The sequence below is a fragment of the Anomaloglossus baeobatrachus genome, chromosome 4, assembly GCF_048569485.1.
Source record: "Anomaloglossus baeobatrachus isolate aAnoBae1 chromosome 4, aAnoBae1.hap1, whole genome shotgun sequence".
NCBI lineage: Eukaryota > Metazoa > Chordata > Amphibia > Anura > Aromobatidae > Anomaloglossus > Anomaloglossus baeobatrachus.
In genome coordinates this window covers 308,248,314-308,272,848 of record NC_134356.1, presented here as the reverse complement: position 1 = coordinate 308,272,848, position 24,535 = coordinate 308,248,314, and the positions used below count along the sequence as shown (strand labels likewise).

The 24,535-nt window shown below is 46.3% G+C and overlaps 1 protein-coding gene across 1 annotated transcript in view; it reads right to left on the bottom strand.

Annotated features, from left to right (window-relative positions):
- The window catches only part of NELL2 (neural EGFL like 2), a 461,689-nt gene that overhangs the window by 157,558 nt on the left and 279,596 nt on the right, over positions 1–24,535 (bottom strand). Inside the window, exon 12 of the mRNA XM_075344966.1 lies at positions 18,295–18,423. Within this exon, the coding sequence (XP_075201081.1) occupies positions 18,295–18,423 (129 nt within the window). The remainder of the gene's footprint in view (positions 1–18,294; positions 18,424–24,535) is intronic.

Below are 24,535 nucleotides of genomic sequence, written 5' to 3'. Positions count from 1 at the left end.
AATGCCATAGGATCCCTCTATTTTGATTGCCAGCCACGGTAGAGCTTATAGGTGGGGGCTGCAACTGTCTGTTTTCCTGGGCAGAGTATCAAAATATGGCAGGAGCCTACATCATATTTTAAAATGATTTATTTTTACACTACCATACAGCAAACTGACATGGACCTGGACACAGGGTGGGGGGGCGTTTATAGCAGTCTGCAACCAATTACAGAAAATGGCACAGAGGGTGGGCATGGGAAGCAGTGAATATTGATGAACCTTATCTAGCAGGCCCAGTAGGGAGTCCAACTGCAGTGTGATCCTCTGGGAAACATGGTATGGATAACTATCCTGCTCTTATTACCATTTAACTTCCATTTGTAGCCCCCTAGTGCATACTATGGCCATTTTACAGCCCAGAACTTATCTTCCTCATTGACTTGCATGGGGATCGTTGTCTGAGGTCAAGTTCGGCTGCCGAACCCGATTTTTTTTTTAGTCCGTGCTGGTTCGCAGAACCTGAATATTCACAGGTAGTTCATCACAAATTATGACCTATAGGGACTACAACAAAAATGTTTCAAAATGTTGTTGATTGCAAAATGCATGTTACTTATTGTACTTGCAATAGTCTTTAATACTAGTTACAAGTGATTTCAAATTTCTTATAAATTTTGCTTATTTACAGCAAAATTATAGCTTAAAAAATACAGCAAGTTGCACAAATATTTTTGGTCTGATAAGTGGTGACCCACAACACATAGCCGTGTAGCCCCTGCCTTAATGAACAGTGTATTTGCCATTAGGTGGAATAGGGCAAAGGGTCTAACATTTAGCTCGATGTTTTATTTTTTTCTTCAGCCTGTGCTATTTTGACAAACTTGGAGCAATTGCAACCTGCTCAGTTTAATTTTCTCCTAACTTTCTAACGACCTGATAGTCTTCAAAACGTGTAGCTATTATAGTTATCCATCAATCTTTTACTCTATATCTTTCCGAATATGCACCTTTTGGAATCCCGGACAGCACTGTACACAGACTGTAAAACCTTACTTATTATTTTCATGCTTCTCCCTTTAATTGTTCTGATACAAACATACAAGACTACTGCTAAGGGCCACTGAAACCTGAAAAAATAATTGTCAGTTTATTTACAGTGCCTTGCGAACATATTCGGCTCCTTTGAATTTTTCAACCTTTTCCCACATTTCAGGCTTCAAACATAAAGATACAAATTTTAATGTTATGGTGAAGAATCAACAACAAGTGGGACACAATTGTGAAGGTGAACGAAATTTATTGCTTATTTTAAACTTTTATAAAAAATAATAAACTAAAAATTGCGGCGTGCAATATTATCCGTCCCCTTTAAGTTAATACTTTGTAGCACCACCTTTTGCTGCGATTACAGCTGCAAGTCGCTTGGGGTTTGTGTCTATCAGTTTTGCACATCGAGAGACTGAAATTCTTGCCCATTCTTCCTTTGCAAACAGCTCGAGCTGAGTGAGGTTGGATGGAGAGCGTTTGTGAACAGCAGTTGTTAGCTCTTTCCACAGATTCTCGATTGGATTCAGGTCTGGACTTTGACTTGGCCATTTTAACACCTGGATACGTTTATTTGTGAATCATTCTATTGTAGATTTTGCTTTATGTTTGGGATCATTGTCTTGTTGGAAGACAAATCTCCGTCCCAGTCTCAGATCTTTTGCAGACTTCAACAGGTTTTCTTCAAGAATGGTCCTGCATTTGGCTCCATCCATCTTCCCATTAATTTTAACCGTATTCCCTGTCCCTGCTGAAGAAAAGCAGGCCCAAACCATGATGCTGCCACCACCATGTTTGACAGTGGGGATGGTGTGTTCAGGGTGATGAGCTGTGTTGCTTTTATGCCAAACATATTGTTTGGCATTGTGCCCAAAAAGTTTGATTTTGGTTTCATCTGACCAGAGCACCTCCTTCCACATTTGGTGTGTCTCCTAGGTGGCTTGTGGCAAACTTCAAACAACACTTTTTATGGATATCTTTGAGAAATGGCTTTCTTCTTGCCACTCTTCCATAAAGGCCAGATTTGTGCAGTGTACGACTGATTGTTGTCTTATGGACAGATTCTCCCACTTCAGCTGTAGATCTCTGCAGTTCATCCAGAGTGATCATGGGCCTCTTGGCTGCATCTCTGATCATTCTTCTCCTTATTTGAGATGAAAGTTTGGATGGACGGCCGGGTCTTGGTAGATTTGTAGTGGTATGATACTCCTTCCATTTCAATATGATCGCTTGCATAGTGCTTCTTGGGATGTTTAAAGTTTTGGAAATATTTTTGTAACCAAATACGGCTTTAAATTTCTCTACAACAGTATCACGGACCTGCCTGTTGTGTTCCTTGGTCTTTATGATGCTATCTGCGCTTTAAACAGAACAATGAGACTATCACAGAGCAGGTGTATTTATACAGAGACTAGATTACACACAGGTGGCTTATATTTATCATCATCAGTCATTTAGGACAACATTGGATCATTCAGTGATCCTCAATGAACTTCTGGAGTGAGTTTGCTGCACTGAAAGTAAAGGGGACGAATAATATTACACTCCCCAATTTTCAGTTTATTCTTTTTTACAAAAGCTTAAAATAAGCAATACATTTCGTTCAACTTCACAATTGTGTCCCACTTGTTGTTGGTTCCTCACCATAACTTTAAAATTGTTATCTTTATGTTTGAAGCCTGAAATGTGGGAAAAGGTTGAAAAATTCAAGGGGGCCAAATACTTTTGCAAGGCATTGTAGATTTTATTGGTGCCCCCCCAAAAAAAATCATTTACCTTTTCGAAACAGCTTTGCCATAGACTAGATCTTCTCAATTAATACATGCAGAATCCATTGAGATGATCCCTTTATTATTAAAATTACTATTCTGATGGTAAGACTAATTTCACATCTACATTAGTGCCTTTATTCTCACAATATACAATTTTTACCACAGCATACTGCACTTATTTTACCTTAAAATGATTGCTATCCTATTGGAAACCTAACAGATATCATTGGTGCATTGACTTATAATGGGATCCATCATCTAGTCCTGGAAGTGACGACAAGAAATGTGTGTGGGGGGGGGGGGGGGGTAAGGAACATACATTCTTAATAAATTTGCAACTTAGCAAATGAAAATCCTATTTACCACACGACTGTCTGAAAAATGGAGTCAAGTAAAACTAAACTTTTATTAAATAACTATTTATGGTCAAGTAAAACATATCTTTGTACCGTGTTAGCCAGTAGAGATAAAAAAAATTGTTTAGAAAAGATCGTATTAAGTACTGAAAAGATGGTAATAACTGCAAGCTTTCGAGACTACTCAGGTCTCTTCATCAGGCATACCATGCCTGATGAAGAGACCTGAGTAGTCTCGAAAGCTTGCAGCTTGCAGTTATTACCATCTTTTCAGTTAGCCATTAAAAGGTATCAACCACTGAGGACTCTCAGTTCTTTTAAACAATTTTTTTATTTCTGGTCAAAAAATGGGCTCAAATTATCAGCACTGAGGACTCATACCTCAGTGTAGTAATGTCAACGTTTAGACCAGCGTCATCAGAGGAAATAGGGCAAATGACAGCGTTTCCTTCACACGGGTGTCATTAAAGGTGAGTTAGTTATTCGCCAATAGGCACGCAAATTATCTGTACCTTCTCCATTACATTTGATTGACAAATCAATGTGTCAATCAATGCTCAAAAGAATTTCCAATGATGTAACTCTACAATGCATGTGTCCTATTCTCATTTTTAATCCAATCGTGATGTGTCCATCCCACATATGTTTTCTTTGATGGAATAACCTTAGCGTCAGTGCGGTGTCGATAAATTGCCGCGGAGATACAAACAGGCGTTCATACTAGAAAGGAATGTGTTAAGCGCATGCATATAACCTTAAGAGTGCTTTACACACACAGATAAATCTTTGGCAGATCTGTGGTTGCAGTGAAATCATGGACATATTGTTCCATTTGTACACAGCCACAAACCTGGCACTGATTGTCCACAATTTCACTGCAACCACTGATCTGCCACAGATTTATCTGTGTGTGTAAAGTGGCCTTTAGACTCAAAAAGAAGACGGATCTACCAATATAAAATTTTTATTCACATATACGAATACTCAGACTCCAAGAGAGAGAAACATATTCATATTGGAGCCCAGCTCATGACAATTAAACTGAAAGGCAAGTGTGAACTGCCATTAGAACTGCCATTAGAACATTTCATAATGGCATGTGTGAAAACTTAGACTCAGAATCAATGAAATGCTTATGAGGTTGATGATTACAGCTCTACTACATTACTGAAGTCACAGTGTGCGGGTACAGAAGATGTCAGCGCGATATGGGCTTCAGACAGAGAGTGACTGAGCGACTATGATGAGCGGTGACATCACTCAGTTCATTTGCGATCACAGCTGGAAGTTCCCACACTACTCCAGCTTTGACCGCAGGTAAGCTGACCTCAGGTGACCTCATTAAACTCAGTAATTTCTCCTCAGGTGAGTTCACTGAGTTCACAGACCTGCATCAGAAAACTGTGGGTGTTTTTTCCAAGAGATGCAGATTTGGTGCTGAAATTTAAACACCATATTCCTGCACCAAGTTTTTATCTCCTGGCAAAAAATTGCAACAAAACCACATATGATGTGATTTTGAAGCATTTTATTCACCGGGAGATGCAGATTTGGTGCAGGAATGGTGTATAAATTTCAGCATTAAATCTCTTGGCCAAAAATGCACAAAAACGGTTTTGACACAGTTTCCATGTGGTTTTCTGCCAAGAGGTACAAAATTGGTGTGGAAATCTGGTGCCAGCAATTTAACACCAAATTTGCACCTCTCGGCAGAAAACCGCAGAGAAACAGTGTCAAAGCCATTTTTTGTACATTTTTTGGCTAAGAGATACAGATTTGGTGCTTAACATTTTACACCATATTCCTGCACCAAATCTGCATCTCCTGGCAAAAAAAAAATCACATCACTATCGCATCAAAACCGCATCATTTTTATGTGATTTTTTTTTTCTCTTGCCAAAAGATACAGCTTTGGTTCAGAAACATGGTGTATATATTTCAGCACCAAATCTGCATCACTTGGCAAAAAAACTGCAGTTTTCTACTAGGAGATGCAAGTCTGAACTCAGTGACCTCACCTAAAATGAGGTCACAGAGTTTAACAAGGTCAACGGAGCTCAGCTTACCTGCGGTCACAGGTGGAGGACAGTGGGAACCTCCAGCTGTGACCACAAATAAACTGAGTGATGTCACTGCTCATCACTGTGGCTCAGTCATTCTCTGCTTTAAGCCCACAGCATGCAGACATGATCTGTGTCCACGTGTTGTGACTTCAGTATGTAGCAGAACTGAATCATTGTGGGACCTCGTGCACATTACATTGGAACTGGGTGTTTTGCAGTTAATAAAGGGGAGAAAGAGGGTGGCTTTTTTGTATTTTATTTCAAGTAAAAGGTTTTTATGTGTTTTGTGTTTTATTTCTTTTCACTGGTAGATGAACCGACGAGGGGAGATAATTTGCTAGACTTCGTCCTGTCAAATAGACCGGATACAATTTCAGATCTACAGGTCCGGGAGCACTTGGGCACCAGCGATCATAATATGGTAAGCTTCAAAGAAATATTCAATAGAACATTTAAAAGGGGAAATGCTAAAACCTGGAATTTTAGGAAAGCTGATTTCAACAAATTAAGGGAAGAGCTTAAATGTGTAGATTGGGATAATGTCATGGTAACTGGGGATACCGACCATAAATGGGGTAAGTTTAAGGATATACTCCTAGAGTCCTGTAAAAAAACTTATACCCTCTGGTAATAAAATGTCCAGTAATAAAAGGAAACCACTATGGATAAATAAGACTGTACAAAGTATAATAAAACAAAAACAAAGGGCGTTTAAAATCTTAAAGGCTGAGAATACAGAAACAGCATTTCAGAAGTATAAAGATATCAATAGGAAATGTAAAAAAAGAAATCAAACAAGCAAAATTAGCTACTGAAAACAAAAATCAGGAAGGACATTAAAATAAATCCCAAAATCTTTTATAAATACAATAATGCCAAAAGGAAAACAAAGGATAGTATTGGTCCCTTAAAATATAATAACAAGTTAGTTATAGAGGACAAACAAAAGACTGAGATATTAAATAGACATTTCTCATCTGTGTTCACCAAGGAGCAGACTGTACCAAGGATCATTCAACAAGTGAAAAATCAAAGTTCACCACCCGATATAAGTAATTTAACACAAGAAGAAGTACGCCTACATCTGAGTAAATTAAACATTGACAAATCCCCAGGTCCAGATGGCATTCATCCACGAATTTTGAGGGAATTGAGCTCCGTAATCAACAGACCGCTGTATCTCATCTTTTTAGACTCACTTGTAACATGGTTGGTGCCTCAGGATTGGAGGATTGCTGATGTGGTACCGATATTTAAGAAAGGTAAGAGGGTAGATCCAGGCAACTACCGTCCAGTAAGCCTGACATCAGTAGTATGCAAAGTTTTTGAGGGCATTTTAAGGGATAACAAGCAAAAATATATTGCAGAAAATAATATAATAACTGACTGACAGCATGGATTCATGAAAGATAAGTCATGTCTAACCAACCTGTTGGGGTTCTATGAGGGGGTAAGTGCAAACCTTGATATTGGTATTGCAGCTGATGTGATTTATTTGGACTTTGAAAAGGCATTTGATACTGTACCACATGATAGCCTTATACTAAAGCTCCAGAAGCAAGGACTAGGGGAAACTATATGCAACTGGGTAAGGAATTGGCTAAAAGAGAGGAAACAAAGAGTAGTCATAAATGGTATATTCTCTAAATGGACTCTAGTCAGCAGTGGGGTGCCACAGAGATCTGTGCTAGGACCGATTCTTTTTAATCTCTTTATTAATGACCTTGTGGATGGGATTGATAGTAAAGTGTCAAGCTTTGCTGATGACACCAAACTATGTAGGATATTAAAAACTGACCTTGATAGTACAATATTACAAAATGATCTGGATGTCAGATGTCAGAATGGGCAGATACTTGGCAAATGAGATTTAATGTTGATAAATGTAAAGTAATGCACCTAGGACTGAGTAATCCTATAACTGTGTATACATTAAATGGAAGTAAACTCGGGACTACAGAACAGGAGAAGGACTTGGGTATTCTTATTTCAAATAAGCTGAGCAACAGTACTCAATGTCAAGCAGCATCTGCTAAAGCAAACAAGATTCTAGGGTGTATAAAAAGAGAGATCAGATGCCGTGATCCCAATGTATTGTTACCTGTTACACGTCGTGGCTCTCTTATTGCAAGGAATGAGGTGGTCCCCCATTCCTTGTCTGCCACGAGCCCTCCTGCTCAGCAGCGCCAAAGGTCTGGGAGACTGCAGGAGTTGCCTTCTCAGAGATACAGCAGAAGGGTGACACCTAGTGGTTCTCCTCTTGCAAGGAATGGAGCGGTCTCCCATCCCTTGCCTGCCACGAGCTCTCCTGCTCAGCATCACAGAGGCTCTGGGAGGTTGCGCAGTGTGCAAAGAATAGATGCTCAGGGAAGCAGCAAGACTTCCCATGTCTCTGCACATTGTGAAACCGGGGATCCCGCCTTTATGACCCAGAGGCAGGAAGATGAGCATGTGCTCCACGTGACGTCTTCTGATTCGCTCACTGATATCACACGGCCCGATGACGAGGCTGGTGATGTGCTGAATCCTGACTGGCTGGGCCAGGATGTCACGAATCCTGATTGGGTCACGCCCGTCTCGCGCCCGCCCTTGGGTGGAGCTACACCTCCTTAAAAGCTCCCCCTGCCATCATGGCGGCGCGCGACCGTCCTTCTATGTTTGGATGTCTGGCAGCGTGCTGCCACGCCACTGCTCAGGCATTACTGTCTTCTGTGGGCTTGGCCCTTGCTGCTTAGGCAGTACCTCGTTTGCAGGCCGTGTTCCTGCCTTGCTGCTCCGGCAGTATCTCCTTCGACAGGCCGTGTCCCTGTCCCAGGTGAGCTCCTCGAGTCTCCACCGGACTCACCTGGTTATTGAAAGCACACGTGCGTGGGCACCTCTGTGCTACCCTCGTGCCATATCTTGTGACTCCCGCTGGCACACGTGCGTAGGCACCTCTGTGCGTCCCCGTGCAACAGGTACACCGATCGAGAAGCCCCGCCCCGAGCCATACAACCCTCACGGGTTAGGGCGGACCGGTGTACATAGATCGTCTGTGACATTCCAGACGATCACTAGTAGCAACCTGCTCACTCTTTCCTGACCATAGCAGCGGTCCCTTACACCGCACAGTGGACCTTGACCGGCGGCAGCTGTCCATTTCCCATCTTGGCACGCTTCCCCGGGTCCCCCTCGTAACATTACGGTCGCGCCAAAGGTCTGGCTATGGCGGAAGAGCAGCAGCAGTTGCTGCGTTATGTGCAGCAGTTGGAGTCACGATTGGCAGCAGTGGAGCGGTCTTCCCCCGATAAGGCTGTTCTAGCAACAGTCGCCACCCAGGCGGCTACTCAGGCTGTGGAATTGTGTGGAAGGTCGCCTCGCCTTGCGCTCCCAGAGCGCTTCAGCGGAGACAGCTCTGAGTGCCGTGGTTTCATAAACCAGGTTACCACCTACTTGGAGTTGTCCGCGACTGATTACGCTACTGAGAAGGCGAAGGTAGCCTTCGTCCAGTCCCTGCTCACATGGAAAGCGCTAAAATGGTCCACCCCGTTGTGGGAGCGCGGAGATCGGGTGGTGAATCACCTTCCAGTTTATCTTGAGGCCATGAGAAAGGTGTTCCTCGGGCCTCAAGTCACCCACGACTCCGCGCTGCGGCTCCTACGCCTTCGGCAAAGGTCCACTTCAGTCGGGGACTTTGCAGTACAATTCAGGACACTCGCCGCAGAGCTGGACTGGCCAGATAAAGTCCTGGTCCCTGTGTTCTGGGAGGGTCTGGCAGGGTTCGTCAAAGACGCACTGGCCACGCGTGATGTGCCGACCACCTTAGAGTCCTTGATTCGGCTTGCCTCTTGCATAGACATCCGCCACGCGGAGCGGAGGCTCGAGGTCTCTTCGGCACCCACGTCTACCTGGTCTATAGAGCCTCTGACTCCCCTTCCCCACCAGACCGGTCTCCCAGCCAGCTCTGTTGATGACTCTGTGGAGCCAATGGAAGTCTCCAAAGTGGTCTCCTCTACCACAGGTTCTCGGCCGTCGGCCATTTGCTTTGCCTGTGGGCAGGAGGGACATGTAGCTACCTGATGTTTGAAACCTTCGGAAGAAAGTCAGTGTCTTGTTTCACCTTCAATCAGCGTGAGGAGGGTCATTTCCACTTCCCAAGACCAGGTGTCACCTGGTAAGACCCTCACTTCCTCTGACTCATGGAACGGTGTGCTGTCATGGGATCAGGCCTCCAAAGTTGGTAGGGGTCAGGCATTATTGGGGGCCGGCGGTAGCCCAGGATGTACAGAATAATATGGGAGTCCGTACGTCGTGTGCGTATAATAAACCGTTCAGGCGGAGGCCTGCGGGTCTTCCACATCCTGTGCCATCTTTCGCACCTGGTGACCTAGTGTGGCTGTCTTCTAAACATATTAACCTTCCGGTACAGACAGCCGAGTTTGCTCCTAGGTACCTTGGCCCGTTTACAGTAATAGAGCGGGTAACCGCGGTAGTATATCGACTCCAGCTCCCTCCGCGCTGGGCTATTTCTAATACGTTTCATGTATCTCTTCTGAAACCCGTACGACCTAAAACCTCGGGGTCTCTGCTGTCCCAGGTTGGCTTCTTGTCCCACGACCCTGAAGTAGCGAAGCTAGTAAGAACAAAAATTGTACAGGGCAAGAGGTACTTCCTCGTGGAGTGGGTCGGTCGTGGCCCGGAGCATAGGTCCTGGGAATTGGAGGGGCATGTCCACGCCCCTGGTTTGGTGGCGGCCTTCAGGCGAAGGCGAGGGGGGGGCCCTAGACGGGGGGGTAATGTTACACGTCGTGGCTCTCTTATTGCAAGGAATGAGGTGGTCCCCCATTCCTTGTCTGCCACGAGCCCTCCTGCTCAGCAGCGCCAAAGGTCTGGGAGACTGCAGGAGTTGCCTTCTCAGAGACACAGCAGAAAGGTGACACCTAGTGGTTCTCCTCTTGCAAGGAATGGAGCGGTCTCCTATCCCTTGCCTGCCACGAGCTCTCCTGCTCAGCATCACGGAGGCTCTGGGAGGTTGCGCAGTGTGCAAAGAATAGATGCTCAGGGAAGCAGCAAGACTTCCCATGTCTCTGCACATTGTGAAACCGGGGATCCCGCCTTTATGACCCAGAGGCAGGAAGATGAGCATGTGCTCCACGTGACGTCTTCTGATTCGCTCACTGATATCACACGGCCCGATGACGAGGCTGGTGATGTGCTGAATCCTGACTGGCTGGGCCAGGACGTCACGAATCCTGATTGGGTCACGCCCGTCTCGCGCCCGCCCTTGGGTGGAGCTACACCTCCTTAAAAGCTCCCCCTACCATCATGGCGGCGCGCGACCGTCCTTCTATGTTTGGATGTCTGGCAGCATGCTGCCACGCCCCTGCTCAGGCATTACTGTCTTCTGTGGGCTTGGCCCTTGCTGTTTAGGCAGTACCTCGTTTGCAGGCCGTGTTCCTGCCTTGCTGCTCCGGCAGTATCTCCTTCGACAGGCCGTGTCCCTGTCCCAGGTGAGCTCCTCGAGTCTCCACCGGACTCACCTGGTTATTGAAAGCACACGTGCGTGGGCACCTCTGTGCTACCCTCGTGCCATATCTTGTGACTCCCGCTGGCACACGTGCGTAGGCACCTCTGTGCGTCCCCGTGCAACAGGTACACCGATCGAGAAGCCCCGAGCCATACAACCCTCACGGGTTAGGGCGGACCGGTGTACATAGATCGTCTGTGACATTCCAGACGATCACTAGTAGCAACCTGCTCACTCTTTCCTGACCATAGCAGCGGTCCCTTACACCGCACAGTGGACCTTGACCGGCGGAAGCTGTCCATTTCCCATCTTGGCACGCTTCCCCGGGTCCCCCTCGTAACAGTTACCCCTCTATAAATCACTTGTAAGGCCACATCTGGAATATGGGATCCAGTTTTGGGCTCCACATTTTAAAAAGGACATTCAGAAGTTAGAGTCAGTTCAAAGGCAGCTAACTAGACTACTACAAGGAATGGAAGGCCTCCCATATGATGACAGGTTGAAAAAGTTAGCTATGTTTAGCTTAGAAAAAAGACGTCTCAGAAGAGAACTCATTTATATGTATAAATACATGTGTGATCAATATAAAGGACTGGCACATGACTTATTTCTTCCAAAGACAATACTAAGGACCAGGGGGCATACACTATGAGTGGAAGAAAAGCGATTCTGGCAGCTAAATAGGAAAGGGTTCTTTACAATTAGAGCAGTCAGACTGTAGAATGCCCTACCACAAGAGGTAGTAATAGAAGATACTTTAACAGCTTTTAGAAAAGGGCTGGATGATTTCCTCAGCACACACAACATTGTTGGTTATAAATGACTTAGTGACCAAATGTAGAACTGGTGGAGGAAGGTTGAACTAGATGGACCTAGGTCTTTTTTCAACCTAAGTAACTATGTAACTTACAGATTAGAAATGGGGGAGTCTCATAGATGCCTCCCATTACTAATCTAGGACTTAGTGGCAGCTGTGAGCTGTCATTAACCCCTTAGTACTCTAATTTCCACTGTACCAGGGCGATCGGGATAAGCCGGGTAAAGTTCTGGGATTGTTGCTTCAAATGGATACAACAATTCTGGGCGGCTGCTGGCTACCCAATAACCATGTGTATGCCCAGCTTGCGAATACCAGCACCCAGTTATTGGCTTTATCATGGCTGGGTATTAAAATTGGTACCATCTTATGCCGTTTTTTAAAAATTATTTAAATAATTTAAAAAAAAAACCCCTCTTATTTTGATACGCAGTCAAGATAAGCCCACAGCTCTGAGATGTAACCTGTAGCTGTATGCTTTATCTGTGCTGGGCATCATAATATGTGGCGATCCTATGCCAATTCTATTTATTTATTATTTATTTTAACACCAAAATAGATACGCACATAGCCTCTTGCTTGCAGTCAGACACGCAGTTACACAATGTTGGGTGCACTGCCTGATTGCAACCAGAGACACTGGGACTGCCAGTGGGCTGGGGAAGCAGTGCATATTTATGAAGGATAATGACTGGTTCCAGACATAGTATGAGAGCCCTAAAAGTAGTATTACAGCCTCACGGGAGACTGTTAAGTATAGCGCGTCAGCTTTTCCCTTTTTTCTTTATTTTTCCTTTATTTATTTATTTTTTTAAATTACCTGACTTGCTGGATCTGGACAGGTACTCAGAGTTCACTAAGAACTAGGGGTCTGGGTCAGTGCACAGGTACATTTGCACCCGCGTGGATCGTACTTTTACAGTCTGGGTCTTCCCATCACTAACCTTTATTTATTCAATACATTTATTGGTTGACTCTACAGTGAAAAGAGACTAAAACATAGCAGAGGAGGTATCTAGTGAGATAATAAGGTAGGCCGTACTAAACCAACCTATCAATAGTTGTATGATAGTTATTAGATCTATATTGTGAAGTCAAGTCTATCATAAAAACAACAAAAAAGTAGAGCCCTCTTTGAGCCCTTTGGGGCTTCAACTTTCTAATCTGAATGTCCAGCAAGATTCCTGAAGTTTTATGTCAATATAGCCACATCTAGAAAGGTTCATGTCCAAGGCAGTAGTTATAAAACTTACTGTAGATGTTGTGACGCAACTGCTAAGCTGTTGTTTATTTTTAGCAATATATAACTTAGGTACATCTAACGTATAAAACGCCCATAATTTGGCAGTTAATGAAACTAACAATTGCCACAGGGGAAATTCTGTTATTTTAGATTTCAACCAGGTTGACACATTCTCCTTTTTATTATTGTACTGTATTATTGTGCCATTACAGCCATGTCATTACTTACATTACAAAATCATGCTAACGGGTTAAGTAGAGACATGGCTGTAATGGCGCTATAATACAGATTAAAGTGATACATTGGCAAAGAAATTTGGGTTATTGTTCTTCTTTAAAGTTAATTAAAAGTTTTCTGTTAATTAGATTTTGGTGTACAGGGGCGACATTGTGCACTGAGTCTTCGCCCGGCCCCTCCACCTGCCTTCTGTGTTTGAAGGACAGGCAAATGGTGAGATTTCAAAGAGAGGAGGCAAGTGTCAGGCGCTCACTGTTAGGCCAGTCACACGCATGGTTATGGTCACAAGTGTTTCATACGTGTGTCACACGTGTGACAGGTACCGGAGAAAACACGGGTCTGTGAAATAAAAAGATTTTCCATATTTACCTGCTTTCTTCGGCTCTGCTTCCTCCTGCTCCTGATCACTGCTCATTATAGCCATCAATTATTCACTGCACTCAGGACCTGGTAGCCAGAGCATTACGGGGGACAGCGCCGGGCACAGCACAGCCGAGGACAGAACCGCTGAGGACAGGTGAGTATTCTGCAAGCACAGTGACATCCAGGAGGTCATCAGAGTTCCCAATGAACTCTGATGACATCCTGATGACCCCCAGCGACACGTGTCCACTAGAGTTCATTGGGAACTGTGATGAATCCCCGTTGCTGTCCTCGCGATGTTCCAGCTTCCAAGTTCTCACTATACACGCACACACACACTCTGCTGTATACTCACCCAGCAATGCAGTCCCCGGCACTGAAGTCCCCAGCGCTGTCCCCGCTTCCAGCTCCACAGAGCGCTGAATATTCAGTGAGTATAATGAGCGGTGGTCAGGAGCGGGAGGCAGCCTATAACCTTTGCTGAGAGAGAACTGTGCAAAAGTGTCCAGGTGTGGAAAAATGATTCTCTATAGAATTCTATTATATATAGATATATACATGCACAAAGTCTTGAGATATGGTATAAGAAACTATTATATAAAATAAGAAACAATCCCTTCTGATCACTCTCAATTCACCTTGACAAGTTTGGGTCTCATTGTGAATTCAGAAACAAATACAATGAATACACAAAAGGTGGATCAATTAGAAAGAGCCCCTCGCTATCAGTACTCATAACACTGCAATACAGCACAAATTATAGCCTACAGACATTAAATAATAGTAATCCGTGCAGCCACAGTGGGCGCAGTGGGAGATGCACACTACCCGTTCTAATAGCTGTGTGGGTCACCTAACGTGCACAGTATAATGCGGTATTTTACCTTTAATGGTAATTTTTCTTCAGTCACCTCTGTTAAATTACTTAGCAATTGAATGAGCTGTGAATCATCTTAGAGTGTGCCTGTCAAGTCATATTTCATTACATTTAATCTCATATACTTGTTTTCAAATATTACTGGAATACATTTGAAGTACAAGCACAGATGATATTATAAATGTCAGTCTCATCCTTTAGCAGCGAGAGACTTATCAATCAAATAAACATGGATATAACATTTCAGTACAATGTGTAGTAACAGTTTGGTTCCCGGCAGGTGGCAGGAACATTTTTGCGGTCTGCAATTATTTTACCATGCGCTACATTATAAAACATGAAAAAGTAATTTTACCCTTCAAATAAAGGCTTTGTCAGTAGTCGCCATTCTCTCAAGACGCAGAATTGTGGAGGCTCTACATTGTGTCAGAGAGAACAACCTTAAAACAGGAAATAATGGGGAGAAAGTGTAGAATTCTCCCCATTATGGGAGTCTGTCAGCAGGTTTTTATTATGTAATCTGAGAGCAGCACAATGTAGGAGCAGAGACCCTGATTCCATCGATATGTCACTTACTTGGCTGTGTTTTCCTGCTTCAATACGATCAGTGTTTTATCAGCAGGAGGTTATCCCTACAGGACAAGCTGCCCTCATGCCTCGTGATCCAACCATATCCCCACACTGATTAGCAGCTTTTGTCAACATACAATGTACATAGAAAGTTGTAGTATGGGCAGGGTTATACAGGGCTGACCATTTAGAGCTCTGCTACATCTGATCAGAGAAAACTGCTACAATTTCTGCACTAAGGGGTACTTTGCACGCTGCGACATCGCAAGGCGATGCTGCGATGCCGAGCGCGATAGTCCCCGCCCCCGTCGCAGCTGCAATATCCTTGTGATAGCTGCCGTAGCGAACATTATCGCTACGGCAGCTTCACATGGACTCACCTGTCCTGCGACCGTCGCTCTGGCCGGTGACCCGCCTCCTTATTAAGGGGGCGGGTCGTACGGTGTCACTGCAACGTCACACGGCAGGCGGCCAATAGGAGCGGAGGGGCGGAGATGAGCGGGATGTAAACATCCCGCCCACCTCCTTCCTTCCGCATATCCTACGGGAGCCGCGGTAGGAGATGTTCCTCGCTCCTGCGGCTTCACACACAGCGATGTGTGCTGCCGCAGGAACGAGGAACAACATTGGACTGTCACGTCAGCGTAATTATGGATTACGCCGACGCTATACCGATGATACGATTACGACGCTTTTGCGCTCGTTAATCGTATCATCTAGGCTTTACACACTACGATGTCGCCTGCGATGCCGGATGTGCGTCACTTTCAATTTGACCCCACCGACATCGCACCTGCAATGTCGTAGTGTGCAAAGCCCGCCTAAGTAAACTAAGTGATACATTCCTGGTACCAGGGTCGCTGTCCTACCTAATTCTGCTAGCAGATTACATAGCAAAAGATTGCTGACAGATTATCTTGACTAACATATAAAAAAGGTGGTAGTATAGGATTTATAGATCCACTGCACAATATCATTTATGAATGTAACCAAAGCTTTAATGATTTCTTCCACGTAATTATATATTGCATAATTTACTTTCCAAGTATCCACTGAATTGCTGCAATCAGATCATATTTTAGAGTCAACTACAAAAAATATATAGTTTTCTTGTGCAGTAAAAGCATTGCCAGCCAAAAAACGCAGCGAATATGACTTTCTACAGGTCTTGAACTTGTCTTTCTCATTCAAGAACATTTTTTCCTGTTACAATAGGCTGTGTGGTTTGGTGGATGACAGAGCCGTTTCCTTGCAATATTAAAGGGAATCTGTCAGCATGTTTTTGCTACCTCATCTGAGAGCAGCATGATGTTGGCACAGAGACCCTGAATACAAAGATGTATCACTTAGATTACTGGCTGCAGTTGTTCTGATATAATCAGGTTTTCAATTTAGCAAAGCAGCATGGCTGAGAGCTGTCCCCATCCACACCAGGTTCTCTATAGAGATTGTACATTGACAGTGAGGTGCCAACCACAGCACGGGGCGTGTCGGATTAATCAGCACGTGCCAGCTAGACCTAGCAATGATAGTCACCGAGTGATAAAGCCTTTAGTTTAAGTAAACAACCGCACACAGCCTAATAAGAGAAGGCATAGTTGATTTTTGTTTTTACGACTTATATAGCAAGATACCAACTCACACTACCAAAAGACAAATTTAAATAGCAAGATGTGTGGACATTGTGCAACCGCACACTAAACATAAAATATAACTTTTAATGGGGCTCATTTAAAACGAGTAAACCTCATAAAAATGTGAGTATAAAATGAGAATACCCAAAGCAGTGGTCACCAAGCTCAAATGGACCCTGGTTTGGGTACAGCGCACAAAACACTATCTAGACTGGGTCACTATTATGTCACCTCAGTACTATATTAGAGGTCACATGTACAGGGAACTGCCCTCCACTCTGTACATCCAATATTATCTAATGTGTAGATAACTGGTGTAAACGACCGCCATTAAACATATACCATTTCTTTAAATAATATGGTTATAATAGTTGGAACGGTCTCACCAAGGACTTGCGGGCTTCAAAATTCTCATGGACAGGATATTCACTGATAAACCTTCTTCATGTTTATCTCTCAAAAAATGTTAGCAGCAGCAGGCCTCCGGTCACTCCCTACGCGTTTCATCACCACATAGAAATCATCAGGGGAGCCCATGCTCATGGAAATCTGCCAGATTAAATAGCCATCCTTATAATCATCATTGTGGCCCTCTTCAGAAGAATAAAATGCCCATTCCGGACACTCTGTGTCAGTAGCCTCTCTCAATTCACATGCGCCGCATGGTATATGTTTAATGGCGGTCGTTTACACCAGTTATCTACACATTAGATAATATTGGAGGTACAGAGTGGAGGGCGCTTCCCTGTACATGTGACCTCTAATATAGTGCTGAGGTGACATAATAGTGACCCAGTCTAGATAGTGTTTTGTGCGCTGTACCCAAACCAGGGTCCATTTGAGCTTGGTGACCACTGCTTTGGGTATTCTCATTTTATACTCACGTTTTTATGAGGTTTACTCGTTTTAAATGAGCCCCATTAAAAGTTATATTTTATGTTTAGTGTGCGGTTGCACAATGTCCACACATCTTGCTATTTAGATTTTTGTTTTTAGCCCCTACCTCATGCTGTCCTCAGATTACACAGCAAAAACCTGCTGACAGATTCCCTTTAAGTAATTCTACATCAAGCAGTTCAGAGGCCACAATTAATTATTATTATTAATAATAATAATAATAATAATAATAATAATTTATTGAGCGCTATTAATTCCACAGCGCTTTACATGCATTGGCAATACTGTCCCCATTGGGGCTCACAATCTAGAGTCCCTATCTGTATGTCTTTGGAGTGTGGGAGGAAACCAACGCAAACATGGGGAGAACATACAAACTCCTTGCAGATAGTGTCCTTGGTGGGATTTGAACCCAGGACCCCAGCGCTGCAAGACTGCAGTGCTAACCACTGAGCCACCGTGCAGCCCCACGCCCATGGTGTTTTTTATGACTGTGAGTAGTGCCGCTTTGTTTGAACGTAGCCTTAACACAGAACGTGACCTATCAGAACTAGTATACCTACTGTATATATAGTATACCTATAGTATATTTTACTCAATACCATGTGCAGGTATTGAGAAAAAAAAAGATTTCAGCTCTGAAGAACTGTGAATGCAGCTTTGATTTAAAATAAAGGTAGTGAATTGGATTAATGCAAGAAAAGAAATGTAATGTAGTAGTGGCTCAACATGATATGATACTGTATGAAGACTGGTGCATACGGCTGAATTGGTGTTTTTAGACAGCGATGTGGCAGTAATGTCTTTTGTGACTGACGGTAACGTGGTACTAAATTTAAGAGCACCTATTAAATTAGACTGTACAGGACAAGTGCAGGGCTCAACCTAAGGGGTTGAGAATGACATTTTCGTATGTATATGAAGTACACGTACCTTCACAGTATGCATTGTCTTCTCTTAGAGCCCGGAATCCATCACGACAGATGCAAACAGATTTGTCATCGAGGTTTTTGCAGACTGAGTACTCCATGCAATTATGTCCTTCCGAGCAGAAGTCATAGCCTTAATGAGAACAGAAGCTTGAGTTATTTGATATAACATATATTGGATGTGCAGAATACAGTAAATATCCATAGGAACTAAGGAGAGTGATGCCATAAAATGTTCACAGGTATTATACATAATACATAAAGGTATAGCAAGAAACAAGCACAGGCAATAGACTATTCCATCTCTACTGACATGGAGGTGCCATACAAGTATAGCCACCTGGAACTATTACCCACCAAGCATCCATCATCTATATCAATCTTATTTAATAGATGATTTTCTCACCAGCCTGAGGTTGTAGAATTAATTTAATATACACAAATGAGACCCTTATTACTATCTATCCTTGAGCTTCTACATGCCTATGGAACAATACTGCAAATATTCAACACCCCCCCCCACCCCCCCCATACAAACACACACACACACACACAAAAAAAAACAGATAAACAATATGAGGGTTTTCAAGAGAATAAAAGGTAATAGAGAATTTAACCCCGTCATGACCGGCTGATTTTGCGCTGTTTTTTTCCGCTACCCTTTTTCTGAGAACCCTAACTTTTTTATTTTTCCATTAATATAGCCATGTGAGGGCTTGTTTTTTGCAGCGCGAGTTGTTCCTTTAAATAATAAAATCAAGAGTTTTACTATACAGTGTACTGGAAATGACAAAAAAAATCAAAATGTGGAAAAAAGTGTGATTGCACAATTGTTTTTGAGATATTTTATTCACTGTGTTCACTATATGGTACAGCTGATATGTTGCTGTAATGCCTCAGGTTGGTGTGAGTTTGTAGACACCAAACATGTATAGGTTTACTTTTATTTAAGGGGTTAAAAAAAATTGAAGTTTGTCCAAAAATGTGTCGTACATTTTGCGCCATTTTCTGCAACCCATAGGGTTCTCATTTTTTGGGATCTTTGGCATTTTTACGTTATTAATATGGGCATACAGGTGGCATAAAGGTGATAGTAGCCATACCTGTATGCCTCCTGGATGAGGGGGGTCATTTGTCAAAAATCCGGTCTTAAATCTTCTATCTTCCAGGCTATGGGGTCTGTGCTTTCCAGAAGATAAGCCTGCCTCTGGTCTTCTTTATACAGGATTCTTCCTCCCCTTCTCTTCCTTCTGTCTTTTTGACATCAGGTGTGCAGCCAGAAATGTTGTGCCTGCGCATTATGCCTGCTGTCCCACCGTGCACTATTCCGCTCTTCTGTGGGCACAGGCTTCAATTTTGCTGTGCACAGGCACCGTGGAGTCACTAGTGCTTCAAAGCACAGGGGAGAGATGGCAGGCAGAATGCGCAGGCGCAAGATTTCCAACACGCACACCTAAACTCACAGGCATACCAAAGAGAAGGGGAGGAAAAATTCTGTATAATGAAGATGGAAAGCAGGCTTAAATTCCAGGCAGCTCACACCCCATAGCCTGGAATATAGAAGATATAAAAGATTATTTTTGCCAAATGACCCATCATCCAGGAGGCATACAGATATGGCTAATTCCCCCTTTATGCCACCTGAATGCCCATGTGTCGCCCTGGGCAAGCCAGGGGTCACAGGTCACAACACCACCACACCCCACACTCCAGGTAGGCACATCACAGCTAACCAGAAATCCTTGTTGCCTTCCTCCAGAGGCTGATGATTCACACCAGGGGGTGGGCCAGGCGGTAGGCTCCGCCCACCAAGGAGATCACAGCTCTGGAGGCGGGAAGTACCAGGCAGATGAGTCAGGGAGGAGGAAGTGGAAGGAGTGGAGGAGTAGCCCAGGCAGGGCTAAAGTAAACAGCAAGTGGAAAGTGAAGGAAAGAAAAGTGGAAAAGGAGGAGAGCAAGAAGTGGTGACAGAGCAGAGAGTGTGCAAAGCCTGAGGGCCCAGCTTTGTGTAGGGCCAGAACAGCAAGGTCAGCGACGGCGGTGACTGTCTGGAGGGGGACCGTTTGGAAGTTCCTGGAAGGACCCCGTTGGCTGTGTGCCCGGTGGTCTGGAGCAGTGTTCCGAAGGACAGTCAGCACCAGGGCAGGGGCCTCTCGGACCCTGGCAAGGCTAGGAGTCGCCAAATTTGCCGAATCCGTCAGTGAAGGGGACGTAGATCCCCCAACAACCAAGTCCCGATTGAAGGCAACAGCCCAACCTGAAGCAGAGAGACACCGCCACCGCCAAGGCACCAGTTTCTCAGGGCCAGCGCCTGCGGGCAAAGTGTAGAGCTCCTCCGGCCCAGATTGCAGTCGGGGAGCGGGTAACCGGAGGGAATCCACCGCTACCATCAGTCAAACATAGGTGCAAGGAAGAGGGACATCACCGTCACCTACCGGGAGTGCAGGTGCAGCCGTCTGTGGGACCGTCCTACCAGCCGTTTGGTTTACCGTACAAACTGTGTCCGTGTCTCAGGCTGAGTGAGTACCACAGTGCCGCAAGGCACAGCGCTGCCCCCGCGTCCCTGCGCCTATCAGGCCCCGCACCTCACAACCCATCACCGGGCCCCGGGATCACCAACCCCTACCCACGGAGGGGCAACACAACACCTGGCTGCTCCCCTTCACCATCCCCGGGATCCCCGTCCAGAGCAGCGGTGGTGCAATCACCACAACCGTGGGTGGCGTCACGAACTATAACAATCCCCCACACCCAACCAACAATCCCCTTTCACTCACGGGCGAGGAGTGTCGCTCGAGAAACCCTGGGATCCGGCCCACAGCTCGAGCCACCACTGAGCAGCTGCCGGACCCGAGCAGAAGTGGTGAGCGCGGTGTGCTGACACCCTCCTCCCCGCCCGCGACAACTTGGCGTCACGAACAGGATCTTACCGCTCTGCCGTCTGGTAGAGGTGCGCCTTGTTACCGCCGGAGGTATCCGGCAGAAAAATTGCAGAAGCCGCCATCTTTGGCGCGAAAAGTTCCCGCTCGAGCGTCTTCTCGAGCAGTAGAGGCGCGAAGGCCAAAACCCCGCCCCGAGAGAGGAGGGGCCGGAAAGAGCTAAGGGGGACGAAAACAAGATGTCTGCGCCTGACGGAGCCGCCGGAGGAGCGGTGGTCGCAGCCGCAGCGGCACCCGCGGATGGGAATGGGCCTGCCCAAGTCCCGGTTGTACCGGCGGGAGGTGCCGCGGCCCCCGCGCTCGCTCAGGTCATGCCGTTTTCCTTGCCCTATGCGCCCAGAGCTGCCTGGCTACCGCAGTATGATGGGAAGCTGGATGCCCTACAGGCCTTCCGGAAAAAGCTTAACCCATTGCTGGAGCTGTACCCCCTGACTGATAAGCAACGAGCGGCGATAGTGCTAGGCCAGCTAACCGGTGCGGCGGAGCAGGAAGCGGAGACCTGGGCCGAGGGGGACCGGCTCTCTGTAGCCACCATCTTTGAGAAGCTACAGACTGCCTTCGAGACCCGGACTGAAGCTGAGCTGAGGATGCAGTTTTACCAGTGCCGGCAACGAGCCGGGGATAGCATTCGGGACTATGCTTTACGTCTGCAGACCGCCCTCCGCACGCTGAAGCGGGTGAACTCTATTAATGAGGCGGATAGCAACAAGATGCTGGTGGAGCAATTTGCGCAGGGGATGAGGTCCCCTGAGGATCGTAAACAACTCCGACTGTGGGCCCTGGAACATCCGGATGTGGACTTTGCTGTGTTAAAAGAGCGGGCTATCAAAGCACTACAGCCCCCAGCTGCTGAAGTTCTGGAACCCGTCCCGTGGCCCGTCGAGACAGCTCCTGTTGTGGCGGCCTCAGCCAAGCCAACCTCTGTAATGCCTGCAGCCCCGAGCAGCACAGTCGAAGAGTTGGCAGCCCAGGTCCGTCGCATGGACGGAGACCTTGCCAAAATCCTTGCTGCACTGCAACCTTTGACCAGATCTCAGCCTCCAGCGCAGATACAGCTTGCCGACAGTCCCGAGGATGTTCCCTGGATGCAGCAGAGAAGTGCTAACAACCCGCGGAGCAGGCCTCCAATCTGCTACAAGTGCCGTAAGCCGGGCCATTACTACCGACAGTGCCCGTTAAACGAGCAACCCCTGGGGCCCCGGGCCAATCCTCAGGAGTAGAACATCGTGGCCCCCCGGACTGGCGAGACCGATATATCGGGGCCCGCCCTATCATCCCCGTGGCTGTGGACGGCATACCAGTGATGGCTCTCTTGGACACTGGATCACAGGTAACTACTATACCGTACAAGTTGTACCAGCGGTATTGGGCTGTAGACGACCTGGCGCCCCCAGACAATAGCATAACGTTGATAGCCGCTAATGGACTTCCATTGACCCAGGTGGGGTATAAACAAGTGGCTATGACAGTGGGGCAAGCTGAACTACAACACCAGGGTATGATTGTGATCATGAATGAACCTAGTGATCATAACCCGAAGATAGTGCTGGGAACCAATGTGATGGAACACTGCATGGCTGATGTGTTGACCCTATTGCAACAGCTGGCCGCCACAGCGGCGGGGAGCCGGCAGAGGGCTGTGCAGCGTGAAATCCGTGCCCTGATGTACCGCCAGCATGTAAGCTCAACAGGAGGGGAGATTGGTGGAGTGAGAGTGATGGATGTTGCTCCATTGACTGTGCCCCCTAGGAGTGAGATGATGATCTGGTGTAGGGCAGCAGTAGGGCCTCAGGGGCGTGACTACCCCGCAATGATGGAGCCCATGCCTTCCGAGCACTGGCCCACTGTAATGGCCGCCCGAGGGGTGGTGGATGTGAAGAAGGGGAGAGTGCCTGTGAGAGTGTTGAACTGTGGGGAGGAAGAAGTCAGGCTTCCCCGGTATGCCACCATTGCCAAGCTGCTTACCCTGGACCCTCACACTATCCATGAAGCCAGCCCATCCACACTCCAACCTGCCACCAACACTTCCCCACCCCAGGGGGACATAAGCGAGTGGCACCAACAGCTACATGTAGGCACTGATGATACCCCTACACATCACAGGGCAGGGGTACACAGGGTGGTGCAGGAGTACGAACAGGTTTTCAGTAAGCACCCCCTAGACTTCGGGCAGATCAAGGGGGTCCAACACCACATTCCCACAGGTGAACATCCCCCTGTCAAAGAGAGGTAGAGACCTATTCCCCCTGCACATTACCAGTGTGCCAAGGACATGTTGAGGAATATGAAGGAGGCTGGGGTTATTCGGGACAGTTGTAGTCCCTGGGCCGCTCCGTTGGTACTGGTCAAGAAAAAGGATGGTACCATGCGGATGTGTGTGGACTACCGGAAGATCAACCAGATAACCCATAAAGATGCCTATCCATTACCGCGTATTGAAGAGTCTTTGGCCGCACTGAGGACTGCAAACTACTTCTCGACCCTTGACCTCACCAGCGGGTACTGGCAAGTGGCCGTGGCTCCAGAGGACCGGGAGAAGACCGCCTTCACCACCCCGATGGGACTCTGCGAATTCAATAGCATGCCGTTTGGGCTGTGCAATGCCCCTGGGACCTTTCAACGGTTGATGGAATGCTGTTTGGGACATTTAAACTTCGAGACCGTCCTGCTGTATTTGGATGATGTGATTGTTTATTCCCAGACGTATGAGGCCCATCTGGAGCAACTGGCCGAGGTGTTCGCGTCCCTTGCCAAGTACGGGATGAAGTTGAAGCCCTCAAAATGCCACCTGCTGAAACCCAAGGTGCAGTACCTAGGGCATGTGGTGAGTGCGGATGGTGTCGCCCCCGACCCTGAGAAGATCACTGCCATCCAAAGCTGGCCGAGACCAACTACAGTGAAGGAGGTAAGGCAGTTTCTGGGTCTGGTGGGGTACTATCGGCGCTTTATAAAGGGGTACACGAAGATGGCTGCCCCCATGCAAGATCTCCTCGTGGGACAGACCAAAGGTGGTAGACCCATCGGAGCCCCACTGTCGTGGGAGGACAAGCATGAAGAGTCCTTTTGCCAGTTGAAGGCGGCCCTGACCGGAGAAGAGGTCCTGGCGTACCCTGACTATGGGCGCCCATTCATCCTCCACACGGACGCCAGTAACGTGAGGCTAGGAGCGGTCCTATCCCAGGTCCAGGAGGGAAGGGAGAAGGTGATTGCCTACGCCAGCCGAAAACTCCGGCCGACCGAAAGGAACCCTGAGAACTATAGCTCCTTCAAGCTTGAGCTACTGGCGTTGGTGTGGGCTATCACGGA